This window comes from Anser anser (genome assembly GCF_964211835.1).
Source record: "Anser anser genome assembly, chromosome: 13".
In the NCBI taxonomy this organism is placed as follows: Eukaryota; Metazoa; Chordata; class Aves; order Anseriformes; family Anatidae; genus Anser; species Anser anser.
This window is the reverse complement of record NC_139734.1, coordinates 7,068,522-7,080,838: the sequence shown is the minus strand read 5'-3', so window position 1 is coordinate 7,080,838 and position 12,317 is coordinate 7,068,522. Positions and strand designations below refer to the sequence as shown.

The window sequence follows — 12,317 nt, the reverse complement described above, 5'->3', positions numbered from 1 at the left end:
ATTCATCCGTCCTTTCCTGCTAGCTCCTTTTCCTCCGTAGCTAATTGGAAGGAAAGAGGGATGCATCCAAGCTGCTTGTCCTGTCACAGCACGCATCTCACTGCTTGTCAGCTCCAGCAGCGAGGCGTCCCCAAGGAAGGACACGAGCTCTCTCTCACTGCTGAAAAGAATGAGGAGGGCAGGTGGTACAAGTACAGCATCAGGGTCAAGTGTCACATCAACCACAGCCTCTTCTTTATCAAATGGGACAGCCCAGAGATGTGAAGTCCATCTTCTTCATCCTTCCTCCCTGAGAAAAATCTAAAGAGGAGGGAAGTGCATGAAAGCACCCCTCACATGAGATCATATTTTGGTTCCGACATTCTTTGAAGCCGATTTCTGCCTCCTTAATTCTCTTGACAGTTCACAGAGATAATCTGAATGTGAGAAGCAGAAATGCAGGGCCGGGGTGACAGCCTTGACTTGGGCTTTGGCTTGCTTTCCAGAAGATATTACCAGTGAGAACAGAGTTGGAGCTGCGTTTCTTCTTCCTTTCAAGCTAGAGACACCGAGACAGCTACACTTGCTGCCAAACACTCAGCAAGCTGAGATAGGCAAACGGTGTCCTGTCTGCTCGGTGTGGAGCCCAGCAGATAAGCTGGCTGTCCTGTGCAGACTGGTGGACGGCTTTGGCACCAGATCCTAGTCAACAGTGTTTAGGCCCACATGACGTGGGAACACAGGCTGTGTCAGACCCTCTGTGTTGTTCCTCAAGTATTAAGGACCGGATCCAGAGGAAAAATAAGATCCTTTCTATTCTCAATCAAGACATTCAGTATCTTCACACCATACCCTAAAGGGCCACTTTTAAGTGGAGGAGCCTTGTAAGATACGATGCTGAGTGAGCGGCATGACGTCCTGGCGCTGTGTCAGTGACAACACTCACCATCCCAGCAGGAAGAGGTAACTGTCCCCTCCTCTTCATTGATAAATAACTCCTAATTGAAAGCCTGACAGCCAAAACCTCCAGCACACTTCCCCCACTTCTTCCTTCCCATTGCCTATCCACCCAGCAAGCACCAATTGCTGAGCTTTACCCAAGCTCTGCGGCTGGCAGCAGCTCATACACGAGACTAGTTGTTAGTGATGGCTCTTCAGTAATCCTGGTGAATATTTTCTACATCTGCATCTGCCTAAAATCTAGTGTAATGGATAGTCACAATCCATGGATTCATCTGATGCTTGAAACATAGTTTCAGCCAAAGTATAGAGACTTGTGTTGTTTTTTTTTTTGTTGTTGTTCAATCCATTTTGGCATTTTTGTTGTTATTGGCTTTTCCTTGGCATTGAAAAGAATTTTGCTCCCACAATTTTTCGAAGTAACATTTTTTTAAAGTAATATATTTCTCTACGGATATTCCTGTGTTTCTAACAGCAATCTCCAGGAGAAGAATGCATTTCATTTGACCAAAACAGAATGCTTCATGTTGACTCAGAATGGCTTCTGGGGCCTTTGCAGTCACTTTTGTTTTGCCTACAGATAAAATATTCTGCTTTCTGTTTAATCTAAACATTCCACCACCAATTCTTTTCATTTGCCTGCCAAACTGAAAAGTCCTTTATTTTCAAAGGTCCAGTTTCAAAACAAGTGACTTTATAGGAGTTACTTCTGTACCTAGAAGAAGCTTTGATAGTTTACCAGGAAGAACGGAGCAGACTAGGCAATTTCCTTGTAAAGCTTTCCAAAATGCTCTGACCAAAGTGTCACTTAACTGCTAATGATCCTATTAACATAAGGAGCAGATTGTTCTTGACCTTGAGGAAGACAAACTTGATGGGGTTTATGTCAAAAAATTAACAAAATGACCTGGGAAACTCTTATTACCCAGACTTTCCAGCAAGTCTGCTCTTCTAAGATATGATGGATGGAAGGAAAGAAATAGTGAGGGTAAGAGAATTACCTTTAGCAGGAACAAAGAGAAGCAAAACGAGTAGCTGACAGTTGGACTGAGTGATCTTTGTAGGTCCTTTCTGACTGAAACTCGGGAGAACACTCAGGAATTTCACAGAAAGGAGCAGCAGTGGATGACTAGCCGCAAAGGCCAGTTAGTGTTTCTCATCCCTCTGGGCTGATGGATGGTATCTGAAGGGCGAGGTGATGTTATCTCCACGGCTTTAGATATGATACAAATATCATGAGACAATTTGCCTTCACGGTGTAGGAAACTTGAGCAGAAATGAAAAGTACTCAAAATTCTGTACAAAATCCTGTGCACGTGTCTCAGGAGGACGTCTTGAACACGCAGGCAGGTGATGTAACACCGAAAAGCAAGAAGCTGGAGGAGAGAGCCTGGGTCTACGGCACGCTGAGTTCCTAGGGTGAGGGCTTTCAAGCCCCTCAGCTTCTCCAGCTGCCAGGACGGGGCCATGAGCCTGCTGGAGGACGGAATTCAAATGGCAAGCATGACATACTTAGAGAGCTCCACCACTTCCTGGTAGATAGTCACCTCCAGTACAGATAACGCTAAACAAAAGAACAGATGTCACCGCGAGGCGAAGGAGTCCTGTATCTGCGCTCACATGCTGTCACCGTGCAGGCCTGGAGAGGGAACTGCACGTCCCCTAGGCAATTGCTATTATACCGCTGAGTTAAAAGGGACCCTCCCTAAGCTCATCCAAGGCAGCAATTAATCTCCTCCTTGACAGAACGAGAGTTTCAACATGAAGGGCTTCTCTGCCTGAAGGAAAACAATGTTCTTGTAGGCACTTGACCTTTGAGTTGCTTTTGTGTGCAGCATACTGGATTTTTCTGCCCAGTTCTGTCACTGTGGCCGGACAGCAGCAGGCCCCCTTCCCCTCCGTTGCCCCGCTGCCTCTGCTTCCTTCACTTTGCTGTTTGTGTTCCTTCTTCAGCCGGGCTGGGTAAACAGTAACACCCTGGCCTGACTGCAGTTTCCTGCAAACTTCCACTGACCTGCAGAGCTAGACAGTCAGTCTGAGACCCAAGGGAAGGGGCCTTTCCCTCTCCTCCGAGCTGGTGCTGCAGCTGATAAGTCCCTAATGCGCAGCGCTTGTCTTTCTTCACATATAATGAGCTTTGCAGCCTGCAGTAAATTATTCTTTTTAACTGTCTTATGGGAATTGATGGTGTTTTCTTATGGGTAAGATTCATAGGGCATATTACCTTCCCAGCTCAGGAGGAGGAACAGTGCCAGGCTACAGGGAAATACCCTATTTTCATAAAGTGTTTCTTTGCCAAGAAGTTTTTTCCTTGGAGTTCAGTGCCGGTAAGAGCAGAGTTTCCAAGTCTTGTATTGCAGGACAGCACCTGTGTTTCCCATGCCACAGCTCTCCGAATGGCAACAGTTAAGTGCGATTGATTTACACCATCTGGAATTTGAGATCTTCCTTGAGGTCAAGGTTATCATTTTTAAAGCAGAGTGACCCTGTCCCTTTTGTTTCACAAAGTTCTGTCTCTAAGAGGCTTTTTTACAGTGAGTAAATTGATTGCTGATTAACTTAAGCCGGTGAGCACGTTTGTAAAGCTGGCAGTGACACTCCCAGCATTCCAGCAGATCATTTTTCCATGCCACAGTCAGCCTGAACTACTTCGGAGTTTCATGAAGGATTCCGTTTTTTGTTTGGATATATATAACAAAGATATCAGCTGGTAGTTTATTAGTTGTCTATTCAGCATTTATTCCTTGTCTTTTTGTTAAGATCCAAAGCTGAGCCACTTTATATTTGCTTATACGGTAAGTGAACAGCCCAGCTGCCTGGAAAACACTCCTGCCCAAAGCAAGTGGAGTCAGCTCACTCCTGCTCATGTGTCTTTGACAGCAGCTGGGATGAAGCATGAGCAAGCTGCACAATGCCCGGATCTGTTGCCCTCTGTGCTGGTCCTCTTTGGGGCTCAACAATATTATTTCTTTTGCACAGAGTTTCACAGGCAGAGGAAAAATGAATCCCTGGCCTCACTGACAGACCCGGAGTTATTTAGTCAGTGCTTGATCCCCACCTGCAACCCTTTGCCGTTCATTCCAGTGTTGCTTTCCACCGACAGCCTCACGTTAAAGCTCTCATGTCAAAGCTCAGCCCTGCAGATAGCTGCCACTTTACCACCTCCACCTCAGGAGCAGCCCCGCTACATCAATACCTATCCCATCCTCTCTGGGGGACAGAGAGCTCTTTAGGCTAAAGACGTAACCTGGATAAAGCACTGAGATAACAAAAATTATAGACGCCTGCTTACTGCACAGGGCTGTTATGCTCTAGGAAACCTCAATTACTGTAGGAAAGAGAAGAACCCATAAAGATAACGTTTTTCTCTTCTTTTCAAAGTAGAGAACAATGATTGTGAGACCTGACATCTACTAGAGATTAACAACCAACTGCTTTTCAAGCCATCCCCTCTTTTCCCAGCCCCTTCTTTATAACCCAGAAACTACCTTTTGCTGTTGTTAATTGCTGAGTGATTTTAAAGCACTATCTAGATTTCAAATAGTGATTGTGGAAGGCTAGATTTATATACACTGGCTTCCAATTCAGACTGTAGCTTATGATCTGGGATAGTGTAATTCTAGCTATTGGCTAGACATATGGCAATGCAGGTGGAGGCTGCCATTAAAAGTCAATCAGGAATGAAATATAGTTTCTATTATACATACTATAAATTCACGCATCCCATTTAGGTATTTTCCAGTAGTTTAGTAGCATCACAATGACTATCTTTTCCATTTACAGCTGAAAAAAGTGGATTATTTTTAGGCCTGGTGTGAATCTGAACATTTGGTAGATGTCAGTCTTGGAGGTGGGGAGAGACGATGGAGGAGAATGAGGTTAAATAATTGTTTGTTTTCCATGAACAGGAAATATTTTAGAGAAATTTTATTCTGTTTTGACTAAGGTGTTTCAATCATTGCATAATTCAATGTTTTCACACATTTTAGGGCTATTTAACTCTTTTGCTTAACCACCTTCTTTTGATTTATTGCTTTTTAAACAAACATTGCTATTCTGAAATTCCTTCAAAAAATATTGGCAAAAATATTTTTTCATTCAGTGCTCCCATCTTTTCAGTTGAAACATTTAATCAAAACTTGATCCAGGTTTGTGAATATTTTGGTATGAAAAAGCTCCTTTTTCACAGCAAGTTTACTCTTGGCCTATATCCTTGTCCCATCCCCCTGTCACGTGGCACATTACTCTTCTCTCTTCTTACCCATGAAAGTAGTAGATTTGAATATGCCTCTCCTAACACTTTTTTGCTCCCCTAGTTTTTGTTGCAAATATGCACAAATCTACTTTCTCTGACTTTTTCTATAGCAAATAATCCAAGAGCGTTGTCTTCTTCTAAGCAGAAAGGCCTTTCACCATTTGCACAAGCTTTGAATTTGGCTGTAAAAGTATCATCACATTTGATATACTCCAAGTATGGTTTAGCTGGAGAGCAAGACTGCATTAAGCAGCATTAATGCCCACAGACAAACATTAAACATGTTTGTAGTGCAACTCAATCTAAGAATTTAGCAGTCCTGTTTGGGAAACTGCATAAGACAAACTGTAGCGAGTGTAAATATTTCATATTAGTTTTAGGGGTTGGAACAAGCTACAAGGTTGTGGTCTTGAGATCAGGTTTCTCAGCTTGAGGCTTGATTAGACCCAGTGCCTGCCTAGCCAAAAAGTTCAGACATATATCTGAAGCTTCCTAAATGTGGGGAGATCAGAGGTCTATTTTTTATTCTAATTAGTGTCTCTCATACAATGTTTCTTCAAAAGCCCTTACTCCAAAGTACATGGTGTTTTTTTATAGACCAACACAGAAAAAAAATGAATGGCAGGGAATAAAAGCTGACATGAAAAGACATTACTTGAAAAGATAGACATCATCCAGATTTCTGGTCTTTGTCTTCTGTTTCACTGCCTCCTGTTCAGTTCAGAAAGTGTGCAAAAAGAGCTCTGCAGTGCCACTGACAGCTCCTTGTCACAGCTCCCCATGTTCATCATGCATCCCTTGTACCTGCACAGTGATCCAAGTGCCTTTTCTAAAACATCTTTGTAACATTTGCGACCTTCCTGATATACATGAGGAGCTCCACCAGCATTTGATCTCATCATGACTGAAGCACTTGGTACATTTCAGCTGCCACGAATCCTATTTCCAGTTCTCAGAGCTAAAATTAAGCTATCAAAAATACCAAAGTCAACAGTCCCACTTCTCTGTGCCAATCCCTACCTCTCACCCTTCATGTTTTTATGAGGGGAACTCTGCTGGGTTGTGGAGAGAAGGAGCTCTGCATCCAGCTCATGCTTTGAAGATCAATTCCAAGGGAGAGAACTCACATATTTCCATGACATTTCTTGAGCAAGGACTGTTATCATTAGTAAAGAAATGAACACTGACATCGCCAAATGAACGACCTACTCCCAGGTGAGTTACCAGGCATGGGGCAGCGAGATAAACCACCTCTGTGCTTTCCTTTGTCAGGGGAGTTGTACTTAGGAAGGGAGGAGCAAACCCAAACCCCACACTCCATGTTCAAACTGTTCTGCAGGTCACCGAGCAGCAGCACTGATTTCAAGGAGATCAAACCTCCTCGAGCTGCTGGATGATGCGAAGAGGGAGGTACTGGCCAGTGCATGACCGGCAGTCACTTTCCAAAGTCACCATCAAAACCACACACACACTTAAGTGACATGGTGGAAACCAACGACTAGATAAAAATACAACGCAAGCATAGCTATATCATTTACATATAAAGCACTTGTTACCCAGAAAAATTCAACGTACTTGAGCACTTCACCTCCTATTTAATTACAGACAATCCAGCATGGAATATGACAGCTCCCCACTAGGGTCCAAAGGGTGAACACTTGTTTCAAACTAAAAATGGATCCCCACTGATTTGAAGCAAAATACTGTTTGCCAGGGATGGGGTACTGGAAAAAGAGAAATTCTGGAGGCTTTTGCCATTTATTTAGATCCTTTGTTGAGAGTAGCCAGAAGATCCAACTCCCAGAAAGGGACACTTGGAATTTTTAGAACTCAACGTACAGGGATTTTTTTTCCTCACTAGCTAAAAACATTAGAGAAATATTTTATCATCTTTTCCTGGGAATTTTAGAGCATTCCCAGTTCTTCTAACAGATGATGAAAGGAGAGAGCTCTGATACAGTAATGCAGGCTTAATGGGATGAACAGATAGCCTTACTGCAACACTCTTCAGCTAGGGTTTTCTTTAATCACAGAACAGCTGCCACAACAGTCCTAGCTGTAAAACAAGAGAATGAGAGCATGCGTTTAGGTGAAAGGGTAGGGGCCAGCTGGCCTGATACATTGGTGTTAAACCAAGGCGGTCACACCGGTCAGACTCTTAGACACAGACCATGGGTTTGGTTTCTGGGTCGGAGAGGCACTTGGTCACTGATGCACAGTATTTATTGGAGGTGCTGTCACACCGTGCTGCAAGCTCAGCCCAACATGTGCCAAAGAGCACTGGTGTCTAATTGGGTAGCATGAGGACTTTTCAAGTTTTTGCACAGAGACATGCCACTCTGGGCAATTTCTGGATGAGCAGTGTGGCTAGATCCACCAGGCAATAAGTAATTGATTTTTTCACTGAAAAAAAATCCCTTAATGTTATATCAGGAATTAGAGAGGAAACACGGCATGAGGATACCAGGGTCGTTCAGGAAGTACATTGATGATCTTCATCAAGGAGGACACTTTCCTTATTGTACAGCATTGCAGAAGAGGTCACCTACACTATGGGTGTTTCCCTTCTCCAAAGCCATAAAGCGTTTGGCCACTGTTGAAGGCCTCCTCCAAATCCATGGAGATGATGTGTCAGCCGGGGCCAACAGCGTTCATTACCAGTGCAGCCCACTGGGGAGCAGTTAAACAGGCTTTTGAAAACTGATTTTAATTTCCTCATGGTACTTCCTTGTTTAAAGTACTGTCAGAATACTTCGGAGCACATTTTTGCAACAAAGATTATTCACAAACCTTTCATGTCAGCTACTTCCCATGTTTTAGGTGAAGCCATTTGTAGCCAAAATATAATTAAGTGGGGTGGGGGGGGCAGGTCCCAAGCCACGGATAAGCCGGTTGAGGTAACTGTGCAGTGCGTACATCCTTTCTTATCAACAGTGTAATCCAAAGCAAAAGCGATTGATTGCCTGCTCTGTGTGGTGTAGTTTGGATTGCTTGGATTAGCTGAATGGTGTTTGAAACCATCAGAATATCAAGTCAAAGAATGCTTTTTGGAAAAATCTTGAAGGTTTTGGGATCTCACAAATGTTCTTTTATTATTCTGATGACCATCACTGTATTCACACAATGGAAAATCAGTGAATGAGACTCGGAAGCTTTACTAACTTAAACCACCTCAGATTCCTGTTTATTTCAGCTGTGCATATCTATCCAGTCTGATTTATTATGGCAAATCTGCAGAAAGTCCCACAGTTCCCCAGGGATGTGACAGGTTGCTTCCCGGTCAAGTTATTAGGCCTAGTGCAACACCTGGCTGCTGTGGCATGTGCGGTATAAAATCGCTTGTGAAAGAAGTCGAGAGCACGGGGGAAGCACTAACTCAAGTGCCATGAAGGCCCGTGGAGCTGATTATTAACTTTATTTCTACAGATGGGGAACAGGCAGGAGAAGGAGCTTTTAAAAGTTTAGACTGCAAACCCGTAGAAATAACCCCTAGATGATGTTGTAATTTGAAAACAAGCAAGATATTGCTGGATGTCTTGTCACATGCTGCAGTGGGCTTGGTACGGGTGGTTAGTGACTGGGATCACAGTGCTCAGTAAAGAGTCAGTTGTGCAGATCGGTGTTCTTCTCTCCGCAGACTACAGAAACCCGTTTGTGGAGATTCACCCAGAACATCCCCAGATCATCTACATTTTAGATGAGACGAAAACGGTTGTTGTCCCCTGCCGAGTTACTTCTCCAGATATCAAACCCAAGCTTATCCAGGTAAGTGACTTCCAGAGAAACTCAAACAATTCAGAAGTCTGGGCTGCCAACACAATGGGTAAAAATGCGAAATAAAATTTATGAAGCTAGGTAAGCTTCAGAAATAAAATAGAAAAGGCACTAAAAATCTGGAAGCACTGTTCTGCTCTCACAGTGTGCTATCGATGAACTGTGCGCAAGGCTGGGATTAGGCTGAGCTTATCAAACGCTTTTCCCATCTCATGGCTTGGTGCTCTGCCATAAATGGACAAGGACAGATGACAAAACACTATTTTTCTTCAAAATTCCTTCTACGACATCTGGCTATTAGCTGCCTCCATGAAGGCTTACTCTCACACATCTTATGCCTTGAACCTCCTCAGAACAGTTGCCCATTTCTGCTTGATTTCACGAATTTAAACTAAGTTTCAGCCTCAGAAATAAATGGCTCCTGCTTCCTTCGGCAGCTCTCACGTGTGACTGTCAAGGCCGCACTATGCTCTGTGCAGGCCAAGGCTGTTTTATAGAATACAAATGGAAATTTAGGGTCCAGGGCTTCCTCAGCCTCAGTCAAAGGGCTTTAGGATTGCTCTCTAGAGATGCTGTGAGAGATGTGCTTGGTGTGCTGAATGTGGTGTGATAACAGGGTAGGGACATCCCGTGGTGGTAGAGGGGTCTGCAGGCCTTCACTCCTCCTAGGCGCTAGGTGTGTGCTCCTCCACAGGGACTCATGGTGGCCTGACACAGCACGCTGCCTGCTGGTGACACCAATGGCAAGCTTCCAGCAGACGTGCACAGGGACAGCACAAGCCTTACTGCTTTAGCAGATCTCTATTTTTAAGTTTTGTCAGTGGGGATTAAAAGGCGGGGGATAAGGCTCCTCTCCATTTATAGCTTATCGCTTTAGCCTGGATAAGTGTTAACACCTTCTCCTTGGCTATAAAAATGAAACATCCCCCTCTTATTTCAGCCTGCTTCAACCAAATTCATTGCTGGAATACTCCTGCTGACTTCGGCACAGTCGCGTGAGCTTAAATACGGCCTTGGAGCCTCAAGCAAGCAGCCCTCCAGATTTATCCCCTTATTTATAGGCAACCCTGCTCTCCTGTATGTGAGCTAAGCTCTCCCCTGGTTATTTCTTCAAACACAACCTCAAGTCCTTTACCTTGCTGCAAGCTGCTGGAGGAATGAAATCTTCACTGAAATCTCTCTTTTGAATTGCAAGGAAAATTGTCCCCAAATGATTTTACCCCTTCAAGGGCAAGCAGCTGGGTGGTGGGGAAGGGGTATAGATGCTGAGTGCTGCTCCCCAGTGGGATCCTTCCGAGGCTGGGAGCCGGAGGGACATCACTGCTCACAGGACCATGCTCTGGGAGGTGTGTGTTGGCTCCAGGAGCCGCTGCAGCCAGCCCCGGGCTCCGCAGAGGGAAGGTCGCCGCTTGTTTTGCCCTGTCTGGGAATTTCGTAGCGCCGTGTGGAGCCAAGGTGGCGGCTTCCCATGCAGAGAGGAAGCGGGGTGGGAGAAGGGGTGGAGGTAAGGGTGGGGGAAGAGAGGTGAATAAGGCGATCAGACAAATTTAGAACATCCTCTTCTTCCAAATTTAATCTCCTATAGACAACGGACTTCAAAGGGAGGAAAGCCGCTGTGACTTCCTTCGAGCAGCATTGACGTTTTTTGTTTGGTTGTTTAAATATATATTTTTGAATATTCTATGAAGATGTTTAATATGTGTGCAGTGTTGAAAAGGGCCTCAGAGTAGGGTTATTTTTTCTTTCCCCTTTCCCTCGCCATTAGGGAGCAGAGCTGCCAAACCATAAAATTCAGCTTTATCACATTTTATTATTCTTGTAAAAAATGTACTTTTCCCATCGTAAATTATGTTCCTTATGTTACCATTATACTTTAAAATCATTGCACTCTCTGGCCTTTAAATATATATGGGGAAAGGTACTGCTTGCTAATATTAAACAGAACCCAACTAACTCTACACATCATCTTTGCTATTAGGGAACACATGTTAAGACACACAACTCCAACTTTTAATTTTGCTTAACATGATTTTAATTCTGGGCAAAAAAGCATTTTCAGTCCTGTCAGATCTGTTTAGTCACTGATCTGGTTCAATGCGCATTTGCTACTTACAGCTTTGACCTTCATGGGTGTTAAAACACAATTAAGCCTCAGGTCTCAGATCTCTTCCTGCAGTTTCCCTGAATTTTCCTAATGGCTCTGCACAGAGATGCCACAGCTCGACTACTTTGGAAGTATTTACATGAAATCCATGTTTGCTGTTACAATCAGAAGGGAACCCCTGTTCCAAAAGAAAGCCGTGCCTGCTATCCCAAAGCAACACCACCAGTCACTGCCCCATAGTCTTAATTCCTTGGTCTTTGTTCTGTGCTGAACGTGTAATAATAAGTGACCTAAAGCAAGGCCAGCCTGACCAAAAGTGTATTCACATGAGAGGAATGAGCATCAGCTCTCAAAGCCCAGAGCTGCAGTTTCTTCAGAACAGGAGTGTTATTTAAACGGAATCCTATTTAAAGCACACTACTAATACAAGACTACAGTTTGTTTGGAGGCAGAGAAATAAATTTTGTGTTGCACAACAAAAAGGGTAAGAGCAAAGTTATTGCGTCACTGGGGAAATTCTCACTTGCAGTCCCTAGTACAGCTTTTCTCTTGGTTAACTCCAAAAGCTAAAACCTGGCAGCTCTAAAAAGCAAAACTTGCCTTGTCTTGGAGAAACCAGTATTTGCTGTGAAGCAGGGAGAGGCATTATGCAAGTAAAGTTCTTAGTTATCATGGGGCAACTCTAGGCACATTAAGGTTTCTCTAAACCCTTCATTTTTCAGCCCAAAGTGGTCTCAGCATTCCTGCAAGCAATCCTCAGTCCTAGAGAGCCTTCCTGTGTCCTGCTGACAAGACATACCAACAGCCTGTGCTTCCATACACCCGCCTGCAATAGGCTGAAATGGGTCAACTTCAGTGACCTGCTCTTTTACAGCCTCCTAAGTTATTTGTCTCTATTTACATTCACATAGTTCTTTTCTCCAGGATTTTCAAGAATGATTAGAAAGAAAAGTCAATCGCATTTTCTCTAGCAAACAAGCATTTCTCTTTGTGTTAATAATAAACTAATTATTCCCACCAACAAAAGCTAACTTGGTTGACACTAATGCTGTCCAAGGACATATATAGGGTTCAATAACAGTGGATGAGTTTTTGCTTTATTTTCCACATTTTCCTTTCATATCCTTGCTTCTTCCTCATAACCAGAACCTAAAGATACTATTTTTTTCAAGAATCGCAGAACACTACAAATATTTATGAATTTAGGACAACAAATGTCTATGTTACTAAGTCCCCTTACTGTGG

At 43.7% G+C, this 12,317-nt stretch overlaps 2 protein-coding genes across 8 annotated transcripts in view; one reads left to right on the top strand and one right to left on the bottom strand.

Moving 5' to 3' along the window:
- Window positions 1-12,317, bottom strand: part of LOC310880783 (uncharacterized protein) — a 302,960-nt gene that overhangs the window by 112,466 nt on the left and 178,177 nt on the right. The window lies entirely within an intron of this gene.
- Window positions 1-12,317, top strand: part of LOC310880776 (vascular endothelial growth factor receptor kdr-like) — a 137,059-nt gene that overhangs the window by 45,010 nt on the left and 79,732 nt on the right. For all 3 annotated transcript variants that reach the window (XM_083797100.1, XM_083797098.1, XM_083797099.1), the window contains exon 4: window positions 8,832-8,959. In XM_083797100.1, coding sequence (XP_083653226.1) covers window positions 8,832-8,959 — 128 coding nt within the window. The remainder of the gene's footprint in view (window positions 1-8,831; window positions 8,960-12,317) is intronic.